We start from the raw sequence: 25,022 nt of genomic DNA, 5'->3' as shown, positions 1-25,022 counted from the left end.
CCGCAATTCTCAGAGATCTGTTTAACTTCTGTGAGCGCTCGAAAAAGTGGAAGGAGTTTCCCTATGTTGAGGCTTTTTCTCTTCTTCGTTCTCACCCTGACCTATCCGGCAGATGAAACCCCTCCCTACCCACCTCCCACATCGGCTCCATCTAGCCCCTCAGGTGCTCCCCCTGACCTGGCCGACACCTTTAGTGCCCCCAAACTAGGTCCCGCTCCCTAGTCCAGAAAACCATGGCCCCCTTAAGAGAGGTTGCTGGACCTGAGGGCATTATCTGGGTACATGTCCCATTCTCTACGAATAACCTCACACAACTCGAGTGAAGGTTGGGCTCATTCACCACAGAAGAGAGTTTCAGTGGGTCCTCCAGGCTCATAGCCTCACTTATATGTTATTGGTTAACACTCTCCTTCTTGAGAAACGTACCAGAGTCTGGGAACTTGCCAGAGCCCATGAGGACGAAACTCACTGAGTTAATCCCAATCACCCTCTGGGGCCACTTGCTGCCCCAGATCAAACTCCCGACAGAGATTATACACAAGATGGCATGCAGAGTAGGGACCAATTCTAAGCTCGAACAAGGTCCTGCCACCCCCCAGACTGAGAAATTTCAGATGCTTGCCCAAGCTCTGCAGGGTGCTTCCTTGGGTCACTGCCCATCACTGGAATGCCCCCGCCCCCCGTGCCTGCTTCATGTGTGGCAAAGAGAGACATTGGGCCAGGGCATGCCCCGCACCACGCACTCCACGTATCCCATGCCCTAAATGTTAACAACAAGGTCATTGGGGCTCTGACTGTCCTAGATTCTGTAGGAGGCCTATGGCCAGGGAACCCTCCGACCTTCTGGCCATGGCAATTGAAGATTGATGGAGCCTTGGGTCCTTGTCTCCAGCCGTAACAATCAATAGACAGGGACCCAGGGTGCGGATTCAGGTGGATAGGTGCAAGGTTGCCTTTCTCCTTGACACCGGGGCTACCTTCTCAGTCCTGATAGAATTCTGGGGGCAAACAGTGCCATCCACCTCTCCTATTGTCGGGGAAGGAGGAAAGACCATCTATGCAAGAAAGACTCCCCTATTACTCTGTTCCATAGACAACTTCCTATTCTTTCAGACGTTTCCAGTTATGCCCCAATGTCCAGTTCCTTTGCTTGGCCGAGATATTCTCTCTAAATGCCCTGGCCCAATGTCTCTCCTTGCCACAGTTGAACAACAACATCAAGAACAATCAACATCCGGGCTCCTGCATTAGTCAGGCCCCAGAATCAGCCTGTTCATCTTTTCTGGCCCTTTTGGCAGAAGACTGGCCATTCTGCTCTACTTGTGAGGCTGACATGAAATGCCATACTAACCTGGTTGACCTGATTGTATGGGATACCCACACCCCCTCCACCATTTCCTGCCCACCAGTTAACATTCATCTTAACATTCATCTCAAAGATCCTAACACCTTCCCCAATCAGGCTCAATACCCCCTGTCCACAAGCAAGGGGTATCTCCGTCCTGCTCATTCCCCTTACAATACTCCCATACTAGCGGTAAAAAAAAGCCCAATGGGTCCTATCACTTAGTTCAGGACCTACAACTCATCAACACCTCTGTTAGGCCCATACGCCCTGCTGTCTCAGGTCCCCGACACTTCCACCCACTTCTCAGTCATAGATTTAAAGGATGCTTTCTTCTCCATTCCCCTTGTCCCCGAATCACAAGATCTTTTTGCCTTTACCTAGACAGATCCCACCACCAGACATTCTCGACAACTAACCTGGACTGTCCTTCCTCAGGGATTTTGAGATAGTCCACACCTCTTTGGACAAACCTTGGCCTCCGACCTCCAATCTTTTCACCCCCAGTGCCCTGAATCCACCTTTTTGCAATATCGTCCAGCAAATCTCTTTGCCCACCTGCAGGGAGGAAAGCACCCCACCACAGCCTTTAAGGCTGGTGGCCCTCAGGGACTCCTTCCTTAGGCAGATTCCTAAAGTCCTAGTCCTCTCACCTTTAAGACTCAGCCGCTAGAGAGACGCTTACCCTCCCCTTCCTCTGTCTTGCCCTGCCTCTCCCCTCTTTCCAGCCCTGGGAGTATTCGGCCTCTCCAGGAAGGGTCCCGAAAAGCCTTGGCCAAGGTCTCCCACGGTTCTGGCTCCATCCAGGATGAGAGCTGTGACTGTCAGCATTCGGTGACGACCAATCTCTGCAGCTTGAACCTGCCATTTAGGCACTCCTGATTTTTTTGGCTCTAGCAGGGACGCCCCTTTTGCCAATAAATCAGTTTCCTCCTTCTCTGCATCCTCTTCCCTTCTCCTTACATGAGTAATGTGTCCTCTCTGCCAGTCGACTCTCCCCTACAGTGTCTCTTGGATCAAATATAGCACCCAGGCCTGGCCCACTCATCCCTTAGACAACCAAAGTAGATGACCCCTTTTTGGGTCCCTGGATCCCTCCATTCTAAGGGATCTCTATAATTACTGTGAGCGTTCAAGATTCTTCTAGCCCTTCCAAAGGGCGCTCAACAGATGACACAGTTCTCCTACTTTCTTGGCCTTAAAGGGATATCGGGCCTCTCCACAAAAGACCCAAATAGCATGTAAAGAGGTCACATATCACTCAAGGGAAAAGGGCCATTAAAGTAGACAGAAAACAGCTTATTGTATCTATACCTACACCAACGACCAAAGATGACAGTCACTTCCTCCTTCCAGGGTTCTATCCCTCCTTGTCTCTCCTTGAAAATCCTTCCATCTCTTTTTAGTCCTGGTCTCCATTAAACCCTGCCTCCCTCCTCCCATCTTCTGCCTCACATGAAGGGGTTAAAGTGGTGGGGTATGCTGTTGTTTCTCTCTCATCCATCACAGAGGCAAAACCTCTTCCACCCAATACCACCAGCCAACAAGCTGAACTCATAGCTGCCTCAAGGGCATGCGAGCTAGCAGAGGGAAAAACCCTCTCCCTATATACAGATCTCCCATGCAGCCATTTGGAAGAAAGAGGGCTATTGACCACCAGAGGGACGGCAGTCATTAATTCCACACTTATTTCTGGCCTCCTACAAGCCTCCAAGCTGTCTTCCCAACTGGGAATAATCCATTGCAAGGCCCACCAAACTGACTCCTCCCTTACTACCATGGGGAATTCCAAGGCAGATCAAGTGGCTCGATCAGCCGCCCTACAGAGCTTTACTTCCTCTCCGCTACTCTTCATTACCACCGGGGATCGGCCCAAAGATCCCCACCAACTCTTCCAATTTCTTCACTCTCTATTCCATTCTAGTCCCCAGAGTCTCACTACTTTCTTTCACTCCTTTTTCACCCTTTCCTCATGTGATAAGACCCTCCTACAACTAATCACTTCCACTTGTCTGATCTGCCAGAAAACCAATACCAATACTCCATTAAAACCCAAACCTTTCCCTTCTCATCAGGCCCACGGTCGTATACTTTTTCGGGATGAGTTGAAGCCTTTCCCACTTCTAACAAGCGGGCCTCTACGGTAGTTGGTCTGTTGCTTACTCACATAATGCCCCGTTTCAGGATGTCCACTTCTATCCAATCAGACAGTGGCCCAGAATTCACCTTGCAGATAACTCAGGGACTGGCTCATGCGCTATCACTCCCTTGGCATTTCCATTGCCCTTAGCGCCCCCAGGCTTCTGGAAAGATTGAAAGGACCAATGAGTCCCTTAAAGAGACCCTCACCAAGCTCACCATGGAATTAAGCCTGGACTGGGTAAAGGTGCTCCCCTTGGCTTTATTGTGCATTAGGGCCTTACCAAAGAAGCCTTCTAATCTCTCACCTTTCAAAGTCATGTATGGCCGTCCCCTCCTTCCTTCCAGATTGCCTACAGAACCCCTGTCCATCTCTGAAACCTATGCCCTGCCCCTCCTCTTCCATCTATGCTCTGAACTCTGGCGCTATCAAGACTGACTCCTTCCCGACCCTAGTATCTCTCAAAACCCTACTTCCTTAACACTTTTTTACTATTGTTTACTATTGCCCACCAGGGGAAAAGCCCTCTTTAAAACCAAAATGGAAGGGCCCTGCTCAGGTGATTATGTGCACTCCGTTGGCGGCCAACTCAAGCTGTCTAATAACCAACTTACCCCGTGGATTCACATTTCCAGGCTTAAGCCCGGCGTTCCTACACCTTCTTAGGAGCCAACGATCGTCACCTGTTACTAAGTACTCTTGTCATCCCTCCTCATAGATTCCCTCAAGCTCCACCTCTCCTGGGTCTCTGTTCTTAGCCCAATACCTAATATTCTCCCTCATTTCTGGCCCCTCTTGGGTCCTCTCTTCTCCCTATGTCTGGAGATTCAAAGCAAGTGACCCTACGGGCCCCCTCCAGCCAGACCCCCTTCTCCTCCTTACTACAGACCCTATCACCACCACCAACTTGCTTGGATCTGGCCGGTAGTGGGACCGTTGTGTGTTGTCCTTCTGACAAACCACTTAGGTGTCCGGAACATGATGACCCCTGAATAAGTGTAAACTACCTTTATCGTAAGAGAGCACTTTACCAGTTGCCTTCTGGGCCTAAGGAGGAACATGTGTGTTTTGTTTACCCTCCCAGTTTTGTAAGAATTTCAAGTATCAGTATTTAAAGTTGAGGTGTTTTGCATACAACCTGGAGAGATCTGACTGCTCTCAAAGGGAAATCAATGGGCCATCGTTCTCCCTTGGTCATCTTCATTCAGAGTTTGGGAGAAGCTGCCTTCTTTATTACAAAGCCCGTGCTTTCTTGGTGTGACTGGGGAAAGCTGGGAACAGTGATAAGTGAGAGAAGCAAGCTGGTTTGGAAAGCTGGGATATTTCGAGAAAGGTAAAGAGAGAAGCAAGCTGGTTTCAGAGACACCCAGGTAGGAGAGAGTTTGAAGAGCAGCCTTAATAGAGAGGGGAGGGAGCTAGATTGAACTAGGAATGAAGAGTGGAATTGAGGGTGTTAGGTGCAGGACAGGCTGGTCTGCAGGGCATGCCAAACAAAGTTACCTGCAGGATGACCTGGCTTCTCAAACTCTGTGACAGGTTCTTTATCACCTGTTTACTTCAAGCCCAAATGCCCATGCCCCCGCTCAAGGCTGAACACTTAACCCCCCTTGTGCCAACAAGGCAGCTTGCAGACCCAGAGAGCCCATTAGATTTGGACTATAAACACTCCCTGTGCCTGTTCCTTCCCTTTATCATAAAGTTCATTCAGACTCAGGTGGGTAAAAAATTTCTAATCCAGCTTTTAACCAGCTTCTCCTCAGGAACTACCAACTCCTGGCTACTGATGATACCTCCAGTCCAGACCTATGCCAAATGGACTGACATCATCATGGATCTGTGGTGGCAAGGAACCTTCCTTGATCTGGTTCCTGAAGTTATACCAGTCCTCTCTGCCCTCCTGGGGGGGCTCCTTACTTCCCTCCTCTCTGATTCTCCCACAGCACCCCATCTCAGCAGGAAACAGCCAGAATGAGTCAACACCCACTCTCATTTAATAACAAAGGGGGGGAATGTTGGGAGTTGCCCTGGCTCCAAAGAACTTCCCCATCCCCTAAGAAGAGTTGTCCAATGGTGAGCCCTGCTGGCTCACATGATCCTTACCCACCAATCAGAAAGCACCCCATGCCAACTGCAAAACCCTTCAACCTTTAAACTGTCATATATGTCAAACCACCCCCAGTTCTATAAATAAGCAGAGCTGTTCCTCAATAAACGGGCATTTTCTCCTACGAGGAGCCTTGTTCGTTCTTTCATGGACCTGGCCTGACTGGCACAGCACACTGCCACCTCCTCATCTCTGGTTGCCCTAGAGTCCTGGAGCCCTGGGTTTTTAGCCCCTTGTCCCTTTGCTGAAGGACTCGCCAACTTCTCCACTTTCTGTTCCAGATGAAGGAGGAGCGGTTCAGGCAGCTCTTCACCGCCTTCGGCACGCTGACGGACTGCAGCCTCAAGTTCACCAAAGACGGCAAGTTCCGCAAGTTTGGCTTCATCGGCTTCAAGTCCGAGGAGGAGGCCCAGGCTGCGCTGAACCACTTCAACAAGAGCTTTATCGACACGTCCCGGATCACAGTGAGTGGGCCCCTGCCTGCCTGTCCAGAGTGTCACCCACAGCTCCACCTGTCAGCGACACTTGGGTCCCAAGGCTGTCCTTTTTAGGCCCTGAGGCCTTTGGCCTTCCTCAGCGGTTCCCGCTCTTCTGTGTGTAAGACTCTCCCGGAGCCAGTCAGACTGCTGCTGGGCCCGCCATGGGCCCTGGCTCAGTGCGGGAGTCACGGGGAAGAACAGGCCTTCTGGAGCCTCGGTGGCACCTGTGCTGCCAGCCAGGAGGGCACTTGAGCCACAGGTGTGCGTCCTTCACTGCCCGACAGCAGGCGCTCAGGAGCACCGGTCCCTGTCCTCAGGAGCGCTGGCAGACGCAGGTGCTGAGTTCAGGGTGGTCACCGGGTCAGGGACCCTGGGACAACTGAGCAGGACCCACCCTGGCCAGGGAGGGGTCAGGAAAGTTTCCTGGAGGAGGAGGTCCCACAAGGGTCACCCACAGGTGTTCATTGACATGATAAAACATCCCCAGCCTTTTGCTGAGAAGGGAAAAGCCAAGATGGAGCAGCATAGAGCCGAGGCGACACACGGCCTCACCTCTCGCTCTGTGTGGTGTGGGCGTGGTGGCCTGTGGGGTCACCAGTCGCTGATGGTTCATCTTTGGTGACAGGAGTTGGAGTCACAGCCTTTTGACCTTCATCATAGACTTAAGGGACTGCTGTGGAAGTCCACGCAGCCAGGATGTGACCAAATGGCAGGCTCTTTCTTTGGGGAAGGTGGTGGGTGACCAGGGTGTCCTTAACTGTCTGAAAGTCGTCACTCCGGGCTCCCAGCAGGACTGGCCCTCACCAGGGTCACCTCTGAGAGTGCGTTGGAGGCTTTGGTCTGGAGAGGTCTGGCTCAGGCTTCATCCTCAGCACACTCCTGGCCCCACAGCCACCCCATCTCCCGTTACCTGGGAGGTTCTCCCAGACCAGCGGAGCTTGCCTCATGATCACTGGTGATCCCAGGAGCACGGGTGTCCCCTGCACCCGCCCTTGCTGATCACTGGCCTACATCATCTCATTCCGTCCTCAGAGCCACCATTTGGCATGGATGGTCCTGAGTCCCCAGTCTCTGTCCCTGAGGGCCTGGGTCACCTGGGGTAAGTTGCTTCACATCTCTGTGCTCCAGTTTTCTGGTCTTGAATTGGGGAGAGCTGTGGCTTCACTGCCCGCTGTTCGGAGGCTCAGCGTGTCCACGGTCCTCACAGGGCACTCGGGTGCTGCGTGGAACTCCCCAGTAGACGGTAGCTAGTGTGGTGCCTTCGCGGAGGACAAAGCCAAGGCGGGGTGGTAGTCCTCTGCTTCCGCTCTGCTAGTGGCAGCTGCCTGTCTGTAAAGCCCAGGTTCCCAGGTGCTGAAGGGTGGGACCCTCAGGACTCTGGCTGTCACAGCAGGTGTGACAATTGCCCTTTCTCATGCAGGTGGAACTCTGCAAGTCCTTTGGGGACCCAACAAAGCCCCCAGCCTGGAGCAAACATGCCCAGAGACCAAGGCAGCCCAAGCAGCCCTCACAAGGCTCCGTCCCCCCGGAAATTAAGAAGGTATGCAGGTGACCGAACCAGCACCGGGCCTGTGTGGGCAGGTGGTGGCTGTGGAGGGGTCTGTAGTTCCATCTGCCCTCCCCATCCCGTGTGCCCTCATCCTCTGTCTCTGTTTTTAGGATGACAATAAGAAGGCCCCACGTGAACTGGAGCAGGTGAGTCTGTCCTGTTGACCGAGAGGGCGGGGGCAGCTGGTCAGAGGGGTGTAGGCTGGTCCAGAAAGCAAAGCCCACACCTCGAGTGTCCTGCCGTGTCCCTGTGGACTCGGGGTCCACCAGAGATGGGGAGGATGCTCGCCCTGCTGGGAGTTCGGAGGGCTAAGCCCCACTGAGTCCCCTCTGCCTCTTCTCCTGTGTCCCTGCTGCCTGCCTCCGGTGCCCCCAGTTGAAGGAAGACACCGAGTTCCAGAAGTTCCTGTCGGTTCACCAGAAGTGGACACAGGTGGCCACTTGGGCAAATGGTGCCCTGGACACTGAGCCCCCAGAAGGGAAGAGCAAGCCGACCCGTGACTACCTGAACTTTGACTCTGATTCTGAGCAGGAGAGTGAGGAGGAGGCCGCGAGGAGGAGCTGGTAGGTGAGGCTTGGGCGCTGTACCTGTGCACCTGTGTCCCTCAGCTGCAGCCCTGTGGCCCACCAATGCCGCAGTCTGGCTAGGCACACAATCACGAGCCACTCAAACAGGAACAAACTTTATTTTTGAAACTCCCGCCAGTGCCCCATATGCTCCCCGGGAAATATGCCGACCCACACACACAGCGTTCTCCTGGACACACACTCCAACAGGAAAGCCCTCCTCCAGAATTCCCTCCTACTGCACTTCCCCAACCAATGGTAACTCTCCAGGAATATCCTAGCAGGCCCAGGTGGACAGCACGGGTCTAATATCCATTTGAATGCAGACCTTAACATAATCATATCATCTCAATGGCTTGCTGGCTTCACCTTTCAACCAAAAATGCCATGCATCATTACTGCTTGGCTATGGCTCTTAGCACACCAACACCTGTTGGCAGGCACTGGCCGCCCCTCCCTCAGACACCAGGCCTGGGGCTGTCCAGACAAGGCTCCGGAGCTTTCTAGTGGGGAGATGAGGTCACCTGCAGGAAGGTCTGCCATGGCTGCTCCTAGTCACTTGCTTGTCAGTCGGCAGTGTTCCCCGAGTGCATGCTGCATGCTGGGCTCTGGGGATGTAGTGCTGAGCCATAGACAGGAATCCTGCCCCATGGCGCTGTCAGCTGTCATTGTGGTAAGAGGAGAGCAGTAAATAGATGATCACCCAGGGACACGTCATGGGGTCACAGCCGCTATGGAGAGGAAGCAGGAGAGCTTGGGAGGGAGCTGCCGGGGAAGGCCTTGCAAGGTGGGTGAGCCTTTGTCCTCTCAGGCTCAGAGTGCTGGGGCAGCTGGTGGCTAGTGACCCGCTGCAGTATGGGGTGGCAGCTCTGATTGGGGGTCGGTCCGGCTGGCTGAGGGCAGAGGATGTGAACGTAGCATCACCTGTGCACCTGGCAGGGTTTCTGTGCTAAGCTTCGACCTGGAGGACTTGTGGGATGTGGTAGGACACATAGCCGGGGGCAGAGGGGGTCGCAGACCAGGGCACAGCATCACAGGGGCTCAGGACAGGGGAGCACATGGCTGCAGGGCAGACTGGCTCTGGGCACTGAGGCAGGGAGGGTGGGGCCTAAGGAGCTCACACAGGCCTGGAGCGGAGGGGCTGGGGCTCCATCCTCAGCGTCCAGAACTCATGGGTGGGGGTGTGAGGCTACAAGGACAGTCCTGACAGCCATGCAGGTACACTCCTCCCTCCCGGCTGTCTCTGTAGCACCCCTCTATAGCTAGCGTATCACCAGGTGTCTCCTGTAAGCCATTCACACCTGTGTGCTTCCCGCAGGGTAGCAGATAGCAGGTGAGTTAGCCAGGGGCCCAGCACTAGATCTGGGCTGGGGTGAGGTCCTAATGTTTGGGGTGTTTGCTGCCTAAGTAGATGATTGAGCGTGGCTCCCACCGGGGTTATGTGGGTGGCCCTGTGAGATGATGGGTGGGTACCGTAAAGGGTTCACTGTAGAAACGGTTCTGCTGTGTAAGTGCTTTCTGTGGCACGTGAAGCCCCTTAGTGTACATGACACACTTGGGAAGGTGACTGATGACTGGGAGGGGCCGTCCAGGGGAGAGCGTGGCAGGCAGCAGGGAGCCATGGAGCTGTGTGTGTGGCACAGGAGCTTCGCCCTCTCGCGGTGCCCATCAGAGGGTTTATTGGGGCAGTGGGCACCAGGGCCCTGGTTGTGGTCAGGCCATCCCCCAGGTTTCCAGCCCTGTGCTGCCCAAGTCTCTCTCTGGCTGCTCAGGAACATGACCTCCTCCCTGCCCCCTGCCCTCTCAGCAGAGCAAGGCCTGGAAGCTAAGGCGGCTGCGCAGCGGGGGCTGTCGGACTTGGAGTACTTGAAGTCCAAGGTGGTGGCAGCCGAGTCCTCTTCCTCAGAGGAGGAGGAAAATGAGGACGAAGCCATAAACTGTGACAGAGGCAGCGAGGAAGAGGAGTCCCCTGCCACCCCTGACCAGCCAGAGCAAGGGAGCCCAGGGGCCCTGCCTGGGAGGGGGAGGCTGCAGGAGCCCGGAGCCCAGGTATGTGCCTGCAGGAGGGACAGCGGGGGTTGTGTTCCTGTCTGGGGTTGTGGCCCCACAGCTAGGGGTGTGACGCGGAGGAGAGCCCAGCAACCCACCATGCACTCCCTGATCCTCTGGGCTCATTGCCTGCTACACGAGAGGGGTGGCCTGCCGGGGATCTGGGCACGAGTGAGGTGTTGACGGCTGGGTTACTTGGTGTTCAGTCACAAGGTGGGCAGGTGTGGGTGGGCTCCTCGTTGATAGACATGCCTGGTGTCACTGGATGCCGTCACAGTCGCTCAGCAGGCGTTCTCCTGCCTCCATTTTATAGGTAAGAAAACTGAGGCCCAGAGAAGGGAAGTGACAGGTCAGGCCCCTGGCCCGGGTCTGTCAGGCTGTGAAGTTGAGATTGTAAAGGTGGACGCGACTTCCACCTGGAGTCCTGTCCTCCGGACACAGGGCATTGGACGTGCGTGCCTTCCAGTTCCTTCGGTGGAAGCTCCAACAAGAGGAAGGGGCTCCGTCTGCTGCCTCCTCTTCCCCTTGCTCTTCTCCACCCTCCTTTCTAATGCCCACCCTGTCCCTGTCCAGGGAGGTCAGAGGGCGAGGGGTTCAGTCTCAGCTCTGACCCTGTGTGACTGCTGGGCCCCGAGGGTGCTGCATCTCCACAGGCCTCTCTGATCCTCATCTGGAAGGGACCTCCTCGCAGCACCTGTGTGTCACTAGGCAAGCAGACTCAGTGGTAGCAAGGTCTCTGCCGGGGCTCCTCCCATCTCCCCTGGCCTTTGATGGCCTGGGGCACTGCTCGCCCAGCCACGGTGCCCTGAGCCCTGGCTACAGCCCTCAGAGGCAAATGGAGACCCCGCAGCCTCCACCTCCACCTGTGCCTGGACCCTGAGCCCGTGGCGGGCACAGATGCGGCACTCTCGTGCTACCCCGTAGCCTCCTCTCCTAGGGCTGACATGTCCCAGTCTGTCCCCTGCCACCACTGCCCCAGGGAATCCACTGTGGCCGTTTCTCTTTGTTCAGACAGAGAAACCAGCAAACCAGAAGGAACCCACCACGGCCCACACCGTGAAGCTACGGGGAGCCCTGTTCAGTGTCACAGAGGTAGGTGCTCGGAGGAAGATCACCTGTGGGAGCAGAGGGGGGGTGGGAGGGGAGCTTCTGTTGCCTGAGGCCATTACTATCTTAGTGTCCAGAGTAAGAAGGAATATGAGGCCCAGAGGCTGACGGATGACTTCAGGGAAGGAAAGGAGATGGCTGCCTACAACTAAAAAAAAACGCTTGGGGCCTGGGGAAGGCCGAGTGGTCAGTGAGGTCTGTGTTGGGAGCCCTCACCCTGCTCCTGTAGGGGCAACCGTCTCGGATACAAGTGAGGGCATAGGTATTGCTGCAGCCCGGCTCAACACTATTTCCAGAAACAGTCCGCAGGCCACTCAGAGCACGGGCTGCCGCTAGCTGGCTCTAGGTTTGCGCCAGCAGAGGACCTTGCTTCATTTCCCTCCTGTGATGATCAGGGAAGCTCACTACAGGAAATTCTAAAGGACACAGCTACGTGACTAGAACCTGAAAGTCACCTACAACTGGGATGACCACGTGGGTTACTGTCCACACTGAGCTGCGAGCTGGGGTGTAGCCAGGTGGGGTGCCAGGGTGCAGGTAAGGTTGCTGCAGGTCTAAGGACTAGAGCTGGAGGTGCCAACTGTCCTTGGCACAGTGGGCAACCCTGCTCAGCATTCCAGTGTCCCACCCAGTGGCAACCACTGGTACTTTGGGGACATGCCTTCTTAGATGCTTTTTCCTGTGCACTGACACTGGTCTGGTTTCTCATTCCCATTTTGGTTAGCAGCGTCCCTGCAGCAGGACCGCGCTTGCTGCCTTGTTGTGTAGTCTTCCTTCCTCAAGAGATGCTTTAGTACACTTTCCTGATCTCCTAAAGTGGACGTGGGAGCTACTTACAATTTATGCTGCTAGAAATACTGAAGCAATTCCTTGTGATTAGGGGTCAGTTTTTTTTTTCGGGGGGGGGTACCAGTATTGAACCCCAAGGCATGTAACTACTGATCCACATCCTCATCCCTTTTTATGTTTTGAGACAGGGTCTCACTAAGTCACTGAGGCTGGCTTTGAACTTGTGATCCTCCTCCCTCAGCCTCCAGAGACACTGGGATTACTGGCCTGCCCACTGTGCCCGGCTAGTTAACTGTTTTCAAAGAAAAGATGAACCTCTGCCCTACTCCTCCTGATAAAATCAGGTTCAGATACATCAAGGATTGGAGCTGAAAACGTTTCTTTCTAAGCAATTTGTAAAGTTTCGTGGGAAAAAAGAAAAAAAAAAAAACATAGATTGATTACCTACCTACCAGCCCAGAGCTCTGGAAGCCAGCAGCTGTCATGAAGTCACAGTGGTTCATGCCTAACAGAGGCAGGAGTCTAGTGTCTCTAGTTTACAGAGATTTTTATGAAGGATTTATGACCCAACAGAAAAATAACACAAAGAACAGAAGGTTTTCAAAGAACAAGAACTCGAGTAGCCAGTGCACATGTTTGGATTCTGTCATGATTATCAAAAAAAAAAAAAAAAATCAAAACTGGAGTTCACATTTTTCACTTGCCAAAATGGTCAGCATCGTTCATGTTTGGCAATAATCATTTTCTTGCCTTTTAGAGGGCCGAGTGGAGCTCCCGGCAACCTTACGGACATCCAGGCCTTTGCAGAGCTGGTGCCTGGCCAGGGCTTTGCCCCAGGTGAATCCCGGCACACCAGAGTCTGAATGCGGGAACGTTCTTGCAGCCTTCCTGTTATTATTTATAACTCAACGTGTTGATTTGCAGTCATTGATAAGAACCAAAACCCACATCAACCCTGAAGCTCCATTTCTGGGGAAGTGGTGTGTCCATGGTTCTCGGAGGGGAGTGGTCTACCCCTGCACAACATCTGGCCGTGGTCAGAGCTGCTCTTGATGGTAACATCTGTGGGGGGCTGCTGGCCTCTAGTGAACAGAGTCCAGGTGTGCTGTGTAAGCCCTGCCACAGGACAGCCCCCACATCAAAGAGTCACTAGCCCAAAATGTCACCAGTGCCAGGTTAAACCTGGGTTAATTCACGGGGACACATGAAAATGGTGTAAGATGACGTATCACAGAAAAGAACATGATGACAGGGAAGACCCCCAAGATGCCATAGCCAGTGGAAAAGGCCAGGTGTGGAGCAGGACATGGCTTCATCCCCAGAGGAACCTAGCTGTGTGTGACCCACCATGCTGGCTTTCCTCTGGGCAGGGGACGGTTTGGAAAGAATCTGGTAATTGCAAACTTGGATGCAGTAATGTGAAAGCTCAGAACTTGGCTGGGCTTCTTCCACTGACCTGGAGCGCCCAGATGTGTCCTTCTGTCCTTCTGTCACCTTGTAGGACAAGCTACATCAGGGTGGGGCCTCAAGGGCTTCCCCCAGTGCCCAGATGGGAAATGGATCTGCGGCTTTTGATTTGCAGAAGAGCCAGGAAGAGTGAGCTGGCCTCGGAATTAGGAACCAGTTTGTTTTCCTGATTTGTACTTTTTAGTATTTGTTATAATTTCACACCCTGAATGTTCACATATTTTTAAAAATGTGTTTAAATGTCACACATGTCCAGAGAAGGGAGTAGTTAAGAAGGTCGGGGACCTCCCTACAATGGAACTTTAGGTTTGTCACTGTGATTAATGTAGACAAATATCCATGCTTTAAAGAGAAGTAAGAAAAGCCAGCTTTAACCCCAAGTACTTAAACAAACAAAAAACAAAACAAAAAAAAAAAACCAACTCCTTAGGAACAAAAGACCAGATGTAATGCCTTAAAACGCTGCTGTTAATGTTATTATTTTATAATTACATTATCCGTTTCTTCTTCAGTTTTTATTTCCCAGTTTTTCTTACTTTATGGTGGAGGAGAGATGAGTGTGATTTAAAGGAAGGAGAAAAACTGTGTTCACTTGGTTATCTTTTCTGATCCAACACTTTGCTCCTTATCTCTTTATCTGGTTGCATGGTTTCTTGGGGAACTGATAAGGGGCAAAACTTGTCCTTGCAGAAAAATGTCCTGGAATTCCTGGCGCCCCTGAAACCAGTGGCCATTCGAATAGTGAGAAATGCGCACGGGAACAAGACAGGTAAGGCCTGGGAGCTGGACGGATGTGTGGGGGGAGGGCTGGCCACATGGTTGGGGAGGTCCCAAGGCAGCCTTGTCCCTTCTCCTCCTTGGGGTCCTCAGTTCTGTGGATGTGGCTAACTGGTCAAGACGCGGATCTCTCTTATACCTGCCTCTGGCAGCCTGGTGTATAGTGTCAGAATTTTCTCCTCCACTGTTCTAGTAGGTTCCCCTGTTCTGTTCATGTAGATGCCCGCAGGTCTGGGTTTGCTGGGCTAAGTCCATGGGCGGCTCTGCCAGCAGGCAGTCCCCTACCTCTCTGCACATGCGTGGTGTTGCCCCAGACCACATCTCCCCAGGTGTCCGCTCCGGGCTGTGAGCCTCCTCCCCTGGCCTTGGAGCCCTGGGTCTGGTGTCTCCAGGCAGTGAGCATGGCTGGAAGGAAGGTGGATGTGGGAGAGGAGGGCACCTGCCCAGCCCAGGGGCCAGCTAGGCCAGAAAGCCATAGGAGACCAGTGGCAGAATAGCCACATCTCAGAGAACCATACTAAGGCTCTGTGACCACTGGGTGTCTGGACCATAGGACCCTAGAGTTGGGAATGCCTTGGTAGGAAGAGGCCACCTGGGCACAGTGGTCAGGTCTGGCCGAGCTGGCACCCAAGGAGAAAGGTGCTCCTGCGTCGGGGTGGTCCAGTGCCCTTGCTCTGTCAGGTCTTGTCCCTCCCCAGCTCTCCCGCCCAGCTCACCAGGCTGATGGTTCAGGCAGCTGTTACTCCTGGAGCTCAGCAGAGGGCAGTGTGAGGGGCGGGGGACAGAGCCCCTGCCCAGGTTCACAGCCCAGCCAGCCACTTAGGAGCCCTATGACCTGGGACAGGAACTCAGCCTCCTTTCCTCCTCTGCATAATGGGTCAGACCTGTCGTGCAGTTGGGAGGGGTCAGGGTCAGCCCCCGACGGTGTGAGCACTGGGCACGCTCGGAGTGCTGCTGTTGGTGTTGGTGCTGGTGGTGGGGCCACCGGTTCATGACGCCTCAGAGACCAGGCAGGGAGCCAGGAGGAAGGTACCTGCCTTGCTGGGGCTCAGGGACAGCATCTTGGAGGCCCTGGCGCTGGAGAGAGCCAACACCTGAGCATGACACTGTTGAGGGCAACAAACGACCCAGGTGGAAGTGTGGGGGCGGAAGCTGGGCTGGGCCCTCGGGCTGTAGTAAGAGGGGGAGCCTGGGCCCAGTGGAGGCTCGGGGCTTAGGACAGCGTCGGGTTTAGAAAGGCCCGCTGGCCAGTGCAGGGAGGACCGCTGGCAGCTGGAGGCAGTGGAGACTTTTGCTTGTGTGGGCTTGTCGGGGAGGCTGGGGGAAACTGTGGTAGTGTAGATGGGGTGCTGCTTGGCGGCTTTACGGGTCAAGGCCCAGTGAGGTTGAGGCTGTGGAGGCCTCTGCACCTGCTTGTTTCTGTGTAGTCATGGCCTCTGGAGCTGCAGGCAAGGTGGTGTGGAGGTGACCCTCCAGTGCTGGGCTGGGTCACAGCGGCCATCGTGAGCATTTCTTCTCTGCAGAACATGGTCAGGGAAGGGGTGAGGCTGGGAGGGAGGCAGAAGGGGCCTGGTTTTTGCACCTTCACCCGCAATGCCAGGTGGGTGCTGAGTGCTCCTCCAAAGGGTGGCCAGGTGGGGGGTCAGCCTGTGCCGTGGCGACTCCCGCTTTCTGCACCTAGCCAGGTGCCCACGTCCTCTGACTCCGAGCGTTGGCAGGGCTGGCAGTTACCTTATCGTGGTCCCCTCTCAGGGTACGTCTTTGTGGATTTCAGCAGCGAAGAGGAGGTGAAGAGAGCCCTGAAGTGCAACCGGGAGTACATGGGTAAGGAGGCGTGGTGCTGCGTCCCGGGCTCCCTGGCTCCCGCGTGGGCCCTGGCTTAGGTGCTTGTGCTGAGCACCAAGGAGGACCTGGAGAAGCTCTTCTCCACCTATGGTAGGACCTGCTCCTGGGCAGCCCCCTCCACTTCCCTCTAGCTCTTGGCCTTGGACAGTGGCCCCAGCTGGGGTTTCCTCATCTTAGAACAGGGCTTGCTGTCCCTCCCTGCTGCAGATGTAGGACATCTTTTACTCTTTGAACTTGAACTTGGATTTTCTCTCCTTTCTTTTCTTTTTAATGGTTCTGGGGATTGGACCAAGGGGCATTGTACCACTGAGCTGCATCCTAGTCCTTTTCATATTTTGAGTTGGGGTCTTGGTAGGTCAACGATGTTGGCCTTGATCCTCCTGCCTCAGCCTCCCAAGCTGCTGGGATTAGAGGCACAGCCACAACGCCCGCAGAGCTGGGATTCTCTCTCTCTCTCCGAGCACCGAGCTGGACAGGTGGAGGCGTTTTCCTGGGCTTCCTTGGCTGCTCGGTGTTGGGATCCTGCGGCTGCACAGCCCCCAGTGCCCGCAGTGCTCCTCTGCCTGGGAAGGCTGTCCTTCCTCTTCTTCCATCCAAACGAGCTTCAGAGAGGAGGCCACAGCCAGGACCCTTTGTTCTTGCCTCAGTCGTTACTTCTTGGACTGGGAACTTGCAGGCCTGTAGTTGCGCTCGGCCATACTGGGCCGAGTCTGTGGGGAGGGGTGGCTCATGGTGCACCGTCTGGAAATGCTGCCCGAGCCCCTGTCTCTTGGGAGGCTGGCCTGGACGTGGAGCATCAGAGACAGCGTGACGTCCACGGAGGTCCCACATGGGACCTGAAGGTCTGGCCATGTTGTCCTGCTCTCCAGGTCCTCCCACACAGGCTGGTGCCCTGGCCACACAATAGTGCTACACAGGACAGGAGGGGGATTGTTCATAGGCTCCAAGTGCCCATTTGGGAAGAGGAAGACCCACAGAGGGGACGTGGTCACACCCTGGTGTTCAGTGTGTCCACTGCAGACAGTGTCCTCTGAGTAGGACAGAGTCACAAACACTTCCACGGCACTAAGTGTAGCCAGTGCTGGGTAGTAACCACACACTGACCTTGGACCTTTGAGGCCACCCTGCGCTTGGGGACTGTTGTGCCATTCACAGGCAGGAGGCCTGAGTGGGTGAGGTGACGGGCCCAGGGCAGGTTGCACGTGAAGCGGGATGGAGCCAGGTGCCCCTCCTCCCCCACTTAGTAGGCAGAGGGACTATGAAATGACGCCCTTGACTTTGGGCCTGGTGGCTGGCACAGCACAGCTGTTCTGTGTTCGTGTGGCCGACCCCTTAGTGCCCGGGCCTTTCTCACCCTGAGCTCAGCCCCAGCTCCAGCTCCAGCAGGCTGACGCCTCCCCTGTCCTCAGGTCCCCTGTCGGAGCTCCACTACCCTATCAACAGCCTGACAAAGAAGTCCAAGGGCTTCGCCTTTGTCACCTTCATGTTCCCTGAGCACGCGGTGAAGGCTTACATAGCCGTGGACGGACAGGTGTTTCAGGTGAGGTGGCTTGTGGGCACCGGGTCACTGAGCCTGGCGACGGAGAAGGCCACACCGGGTGGCTGTATGAGCAGGCGCGCGTCCACGTTCTGGGTCCCAGGACCCACAGTGGCCAGCCATGTGGTCGCCTCCAGTGAGCTACTTGAAGGGAAGATGCTGTGAAAGGGGAGCTGGCTGGGATGTGTGGGTGACCCTGAGGAACCAGGGAGCTGCTGCTCTCCCAGTGTCCCCGTGCCGTGTGCCCAGGCCCGGGCCAAGCCACCTCCAGTGCTCCACCACCCATCTGCTCATGGCTTATTGGTGTCGCGGGCACCGGGCCAGACTGGCCTCTGCCATGTGCAGCTCACAGTGTCACCTGTGCAGGATCCACTAGGGGGAGTCGGGAGCCGTGGGGTGCTCACAGAGGGGTACAGTCCCCTTGGCGTGGCTGTGTAGGGTGCCCCCAGCCTCAGCTGGACGGAGAGTGACCACGTGGCTTTCTGTCTGCCGTCCCCGTCTCCCATCAGGGCTCAGTGGTGAGTCCAGCTGGCTTATGACAAGGGGACAAGCTGGAGGGCGGGGCTCCTCTCACCTCCTGCTCTGTCCCCTCAGGGCAGGATGCTGCACGTGCTGCCGTCCACCATCAGGAAGGAAGCCAGTGAGGACATGGACGTCCCCGGGTCGTCCTACAAGAAGAAGAAGAAGGCGTCTGAGGACAAAGCCCGCAGCCCCAGGTCCTCGTCCGCCCTGTGAGGCCCCTGCGCCCGTCCAAGCTCTGCTGCCCACCCCCCCAGCCTTTCCCCAGCCGCCTGGGCCCTTTCCCTCTGTAGGGTGGGGCCTTCAGGGCCTCAGTGTCCCCACTGCACATCAGGAGAGAAGGACTGTGTCAGCATAGGTTCTGAGGTGTCACCAAGGGCTGGGTCCCTGGCACAGGGCAGATGCCGACACTTGTCAGGGCTTGGGTTTGCGGCCTCACTGCAGGCCAGGTGCTCGCCCAGGACAGGAGAGCTGGCGGGGGGCGGGGAAGGCCGGCGAGGCTCATGGCAGTTTTGGTGTCTGTGAGAGGCCTCTGTTGGTCCCAGCCTGACCCGTTCTGCCTGCCCCTGCCCTCAGCTCCCACAACTGGAACCCACTGCTCATGGGGCCCAATGCCGTGGCCGATGCCATCGCACAGAAGTACAGTGCCACCAAGAGCAAGTGTTCGACCACGTGAGTGAGCCCGAGTGTCTTGCACGCGTTGAGTCCACAGGCTTCCTTCCAAATGCTGTCCATGGTCGCCCTCTGCTGGCGTCCTTTCAAGCAAACCCCGGAGTGTTTTTCAGCCACTTGGCAAAGGACGTCCCTTGGTTCTGCCCATTAGCTGCTTTCTCCATTGTCCTTTACCCTCCCTCATGGCACTCGGGTCAGCGCTGACCGTTGGAGGTAGAAGGCCGGCCCCGAGTGTAATTGTGAGCGCCCCAGTGGCCACAAGTGTACAAAGAAACAGGCAAAACTAGTCTTAACGAGACACCGTCTTCAACTTGATGTCTAGAGCCTCGTCACTTTGACGTGAGCAGTGTAAAAAGCCACACTGTGTTTCCTCCCTTCTTTCCACCAATCCACTGTATTTTGTGGGTAGCACGACCTGGATCTGAACATGCCACACTTCAGGTGCCTGGTCTTGTGGTGCCTTGTGGCTGCTGGGCTGGGGAGGGCAGCCTGGCCTGAGTTGGATGGACAGCCACAGCCGCTCAGGCCCTGCCTATGCCCTCTGAGCACTGGGGCTCAGCAGCACCTGGACGGAGGTCCCGCCTTGTAGTGCCACCTAGAGGAGGCAGGGGAAGAGAGGAGGGCTTGGGGGAGCTGTGGCAGGAAAGTGGGCGGGTGAGGAGGTGACAGAAACAGGACTGGCTGTAATGGGGTCAAGTCAGCACATGCAGAAGCCCCAGGGCTGCAAGAGGAGCCTCACAGAGACCTGCCCACTGTGGAAGGGAAGAGCCCGAGGGTGGGTGGGGATGTGTGGCTGTGGAGGGCAGAGAGCTGGTGTAGCACCAGAGCGTGGTCCCCGCCTCATTGTGGGTGGGCGACAGCACCCTGAATCCCCTCCCCTCTGGGCCTGCCCAACTGGCTAGGCCCTGCCTGATGGGCCGGGCCTCCTCTTCTCTCCCCACAGGAGACCAAGGGCAGGGTGGCCGTGCACGTGGCCCTCGGGGAGACTCAGCTGGTCCAAGAAGTGCAACGCTTCCTCATCGACAACGGCGTCAGCCTGGACTCTTTCAGCCAGGTGGGTGCCCACTGCCCCGCTGTCCCCACCTCTAGGGAGTCGACTGCTGCTGCTCCAGAGCTGAGGCGGCCCAGGGGAGGCTGGGGATTTGGGCGGGTCCTGTGGTTACTGGATCCAAACCAAGGGCTCAACCTCAGAGTCTCCCCTCCCAAGGACAGGGACAGCCAGCTCCTGGGGGCCGTGGCTGCTCCTGGGGGCACTGGCTCCTTGCTGCTTCTGCTTCCCACGCCTGTGGCTGCAGGTGGTCCGCAGTGCCAGGAAGAGCCCTCCATGCTGAGGTGCCGATCTCGATTACTACCCAGCGCAGGGCGCCTGGGAGGTCCAGCGGGGCTGTGGTCAGTCACTGTCAGGATCTGGTGACTCAGCTGGGGCTGGGATTTGATCCTGGGGTTCTCACCCGGTGCCCTGGGCCTTCACCCTCAGTGGAGCTGCCTGTTGGCTGTGGAGCCAGTGGGTGGCGCCTCTTGGGTCCTCCCAGGTGCCTGGCCACTGAGCCCCCAGGGGTGCACCTTGACTAGAGGCCACCAGGTCAGTGCCAGTGTCCAGCTGAAGAGCCCTGCTGCCGTCCCTCACATGGCCTCTCCTCCCTGCAGGCGGCAGCAGAACGAAGCAAGACTGTGATTCTGGCCAAGAACCTCCTGGCAGGCACCCTGGCGGCCGAGCTGCGGGAGACCTTCGGCTATTTCAGAAGCGTGGACTGCGTGCTGCTGCCCGAGGGTGGCGTCACTGCCATCTTGGAGTTCCTGGAGCCCCTGGAGGCCCGCAAGGCCTTCTAACACCTGGCCTATTCCCAGGTAGGCCGCTGGGAGCTGCTGCAGGGAGAGGGCCCAGGAGCTGGTGTGCCCACTGCCCAGCATGGGTTCAGCCTGGCTCCACCTTGCTGGTGGCCCGCCCCCACCCCGCCCTCCCTGAGGGCGCTGCAGGAAGCACCCTCGGCCCCTGCCCAGCTCCAGCGGCCATCCTTTGCCTTCCGTTCCTGCCCCGACTTGGGTCTCCCTGGTTGGCTGTGGCGCCATCCGTGCCTGTGGTGAGCTGCAGCCGGTCTTGTGTGCAGGGCCGTCCCTGTATGTACACATGTGTATCTGCAGCACAGGGGCCCCTGGGGCTCCATGACAGGTGGCTGTGAGCCAGGTGGCCTAAGACCACACAGTCACCTGTCGCAGAGCTGGCAGGCAGGCAGGCATCCAAGAGCAAGGTGTGGCCAGGGCTTCCAAGGGCTCTGGGGAGGACCTGTCCTGTCTTTGCCCACTGCTGGGCTCCCGGCATCCGTCAGCTCCCTGCGCCACTCCCGTCCCTGCCCCGTCTTTACATGGCCTTCTTCTTGGCCCCAGATCCCTCTCCTGGGCTTACAGCCCACCCAGATAACCCTGGACCATCTCGGGGTCTTGATGGTACTTGCAGGGGATGCACTGATAGGTCTTGGGGGTCTAGATGGCCATCTCTTGGGGAGCCACCTTTCACCCACCACAGGTCATTTGTCTGCCAGGCCCCTTGGTGCTTTGCAGGCCGTGGTCCCCAGTCACCCGCAGGCAGGCCTTCCTGGACCCTCCAGCCCTGGGTGTTCCCAGCTGGGGCCCTGCCCACTGCACCATCAGGGCTTGGTGAGAGCCTGCCTGCTAGACCGCGGTGTCTCTGGTGGCCCATCCAGGAGCCTTGTCTGGACTGCAGCCTTCCCTTCCTTCCCCGCTGCTTCAGGAAGGAGTCTCCATCACCAGAGTGGACGATACAAAGGCACATCCGGGCGCAGCCTCCCCTTTGACTCTGACAAGTGTTTTCTTCACTGACTGCTCCCGTCAGCAGCCTCGACTGAGGCCCAGTGACCCAAAGCCACACAGCTCCTAAGTGGCACCGCCAACTGTCAGACCCCCAGGCTGCTCCCTCTCCCTCCCGAGCACATTTTTTTCTTTTTCTTTTTTCTTTTTATACCAGGGATTGAACCAGGGGTGTTTATCCACTGAGCTCTGTCCCTAGCCCTTTTTTATATTTTATTTTGAGACAGGCTCTCACTAAGTTGTTTAAGGCCCCACCAAGTTGCAGAGGCTGGTCTCGAACTTGCTAACCTCAAACTTCTTATCCTCTTGCCTCAGCCTCTCAAGCCACTGGGATTACAGGTGTGCACCACCGTGCCCGGCTGCTTGTTTTTTTTCCCCCTGGGCATAATTAATCTTTGAGGCTTGAATGCAGTATGAAATTTGAAGAGTCCCAAAGGCTGTAAGTTGACAAGTCTCCCTCCCACCCTGCCCTGTAGCTACCCAGGGGCCTTCTACTGAGGTGGCTATTAGCAGTGGCTATATCAACCTTTTTCAAGAAACCCCTGGCACACAGGTCGCCTCTGAACGGCAACAGGAACGCTCTTGGCTTTGCGACCCGCTGACTTCCCCTGGAGCTGCCCTGTGCCAGCAGTTCCTCCCCTTGTCACAGTCCCCATTTCATCCTCTGACTAGAGAAAGCGCACAGGGCACCTGGAACCCACTGCAGGTCAAGGTGACAGAGACGTGGCCTTTGCCTCTCAGCCTGGGCCCCAGTGTTTTCCTCAGGCACCCAGAGCACTTGGGGTTCTGGGCTGCGTGTCTCCTGGCTCCTCTGCCCTGCCGAGCACCCATCTTCTCCACCCTGGGGCGCGTCATCTGCACATGGGACTGAGTCCCTCTCAGCTGTGTCCCGTGACAGAGACCCACAGTGTTGGCACCTTTGCCTCTGCAGTTCCACCACGTCCCCCTGTATCTCGAGTGGGCTCCAGTTGGCGTCTTCTCCAGCACAGCCCCACAGGGGAAAGAGCCCCAAGAAGCATCTGCAGAAAAGAACATGGTGGAGCCAGAAACCGGTAAGAACAGGTTAATATCCTGGACGGGCAGGCGAGGGGTGGGCGGAGAGCCAGGAGCTGTTCAGCAGACCGCTGCTTTAGGGCTTTGTTCATCCACAGACCAGCAGGTCTCCATCTCTGATTATGCAGGTGTTAAAACATCCCTGAAAAACAGCATCAGAGCCGGGTGATGAGGCCCACGCCTGTCACCCCAGCAGCTCAGGAGGCTGAGGCAGGAGGATCCTGAGTTCAAAGGCAGCCTCAGTGAGACCCTGTCTCTAAATAAAATACAAAATAGGGCTGGGCTGGGGCTGAGTGGTGAAGCACCCCTGAATGCAGTTCCAGGTACCAAAAAAAAAAAGAGAGAGAGATCAGAATTACGAGTCCAGGGTCTGGGGATGTGGCTCAAGCGGTAGCCACAACCTGGGCATGCGTGCGGCCCAGGTTCGATTCTCAGCACCACATACAAACAAAGATGTTGTGTCCGCCGAAAACTAAAAAAAAAAATATTAAAACTCTCTCTCTCTCTTAAAAAAAAAGAATTACGAGTGCAACGTAATGTAGCATATTTTTAGTTTGTCAGCTAATGGTTAAGGGAAGAAAACCTAGATCTCTTCATACCCAGAAGAGCCCATGAAAGCCCAGAGCTCCATAGGTGGCTGAGGGGCTGGGGGCCATGTTTTTGGAGTGCCTCAGCGCCCTCTGGTGTCCAGCGACTGCACAGGCAGGAAAGGAAAGACCAATGTGTTCCCAGCCACAGGGGTGCCGGCCCCCTGGGTGCCCCCTCACAGTGGGGCATTGGAGGCAGGATGAGGTTTTCCTTCAGGACTGTGGTGCACACTGCAGGTCATGGCTTGGCCCTGGCCCTCGCCCCGTCACGATGCCAAAACCTGAGACCCTCCCCTTCCCCCAGCTGCCCCTAGGAGACAGGCAGCTTCCCATGGAACCATGTAGTCTGGAGACCACGACCACGTCTTAGAATAGACACCTGGAGGGAGGTTCTGAGGACTGGGTTGTTTGACCCAGATGTTAAGATTTGACCTTCAGCCCCACCCCCCACACAGGGCTTCCAGTTGCTCAGTTTACTAAGATAAGGATTTTCCTCTTAAAGATAGACCTTCTCTTGTTTACCATCCTGGTTGTTCCCGTATATTTACAAAAATTAAAGTGTTTTACGGTTTTTTTAAAAAAAAGTAGAGGAGTCGTCATCTCTGGTCAGCCAGTGTCGGTTGGATTCCGCGGCCTTCTCTGAGCACAGGCCTTCCGCCATGCCCGCGGCTCATGTCCGCTCCCCGTGGGTCTTCAGGACTGGTCGTCTGTGCCGCATGAGGTGACCACCCCTCGCGGCTGGCTGCTGCCTGAGTTCGTTACCACCAGAGGGTTCACTCCACAGCAGCATCTGCCTTGCTGACCACAGCACCCTGCGGAGTGTCAGGCCCTGGGAGTGACAGAAGGCAGAGTGGCACCTGCTCCCTGTCTGCTGGCCTGCCCTCCACGTCCTTCCACTCAGGAGCCGCTTCAGGGGAACTGGCCACCATGCTGGTGACGTGGGCAGTGCCGTCCTTGGCTCCTGCTCTGGGACTGGGCCGGCTGCCTCCTCTGAAGCTGTTTCTGACTCTGACAGAGAGAGTGGTGCCCACGCACCCTCCTGAGGACACGGGAGATGCAGCCTGCTGGCCACCGACACCCCCACGTGGTGGGAACACCTGTCTAACCGGTGTCTGCTGCCCATGGTGACCAAGACAGGCGTGGCATGACTGTCCCCAGCATCTCTCGGCTGGTCACAGGTGGTGTCAAGTGGGCCCTGGGGGCATACGGGCTCTAGAGCATGAACAATGGCTTCTTGGCACCTGTATCTGGACCCTGTCCGAATGCTCCTCTGTCCCCGGTCCCCCGGTTGGTTTTGAGGCCCTGTCCCCTGTCCTCAGGTCGGTGTTGAGTGTCCTGACGGTGTCCAGCCATTGGAGGGGCTGGCTTCTGCTCACTGGCTGACAGAGGAGGCCTCAGCCTGGATCTGCTCCAGGATGTGGTGTGACGTCCACCCTCTGGGCTCATGTCACCTCCTGAGTCAGCGCCCTGAGCCCATCTTTCCCTTCTGACCATGTTGCCTACACACCCCCGCCCCCTGTCCTGGTCCCCTGAGCTGTGCCTTCTCCCCTGCCGCTCCCCACCCCGCTCTCTGCCTGTTGTTCCAGATGTCATCTTCACCAGGGTGACAGG

The 25,022-nt window shown here is 56.2% G+C and overlaps 1 protein-coding gene across 1 annotated transcript in view; it reads left to right on the top strand.

The window, feature by feature from the left end:
- Window positions 1-25,022, top strand: part of LOC144375204 (putative RNA-binding protein 19) — a 37,806-nt gene that overhangs the window by 4,623 nt on the left and 8,161 nt on the right. Inside the window, 16 exon segments of the mRNA XM_078039084.1 lie at window positions 5,871-6,053; window positions 7,489-7,608; window positions 7,728-7,763; window positions 7,993-8,180; window positions 9,280-9,284; window positions 9,991-10,232; window positions 11,244-11,324; window positions 14,286-14,364; window positions 16,125-16,196; window positions 17,627-17,757; window positions 18,349-18,470; window positions 18,850-18,926; window positions 18,929-18,945; window positions 19,889-19,999; window positions 20,593-20,793; window positions 22,703-22,823. Of these exon segments, the coding sequence (XP_077895210.1) occupies window positions 5,871-6,053; window positions 7,489-7,608; window positions 7,728-7,763; window positions 7,993-8,180; window positions 9,280-9,284; window positions 9,991-10,232; window positions 11,244-11,324; window positions 14,286-14,364; window positions 16,125-16,196; window positions 17,627-17,757; window positions 18,349-18,470; window positions 18,850-18,926; window positions 18,929-18,945; window positions 19,889-19,999; window positions 20,593-20,793; window positions 22,703-22,823 (1,786 nt within the window).

Source organism: Ictidomys tridecemlineatus, chromosome 2 (assembly GCF_052094955.1).
Source record: "Ictidomys tridecemlineatus isolate mIctTri1 chromosome 2, mIctTri1.hap1, whole genome shotgun sequence".
Taxonomy (NCBI): domain Eukaryota; kingdom Metazoa; phylum Chordata; class Mammalia; order Rodentia; family Sciuridae; genus Ictidomys; species Ictidomys tridecemlineatus.
Note: the sequence above shows the minus strand (reverse complement) of the source record. Positions and strands in the feature narration are given on the sequence as shown.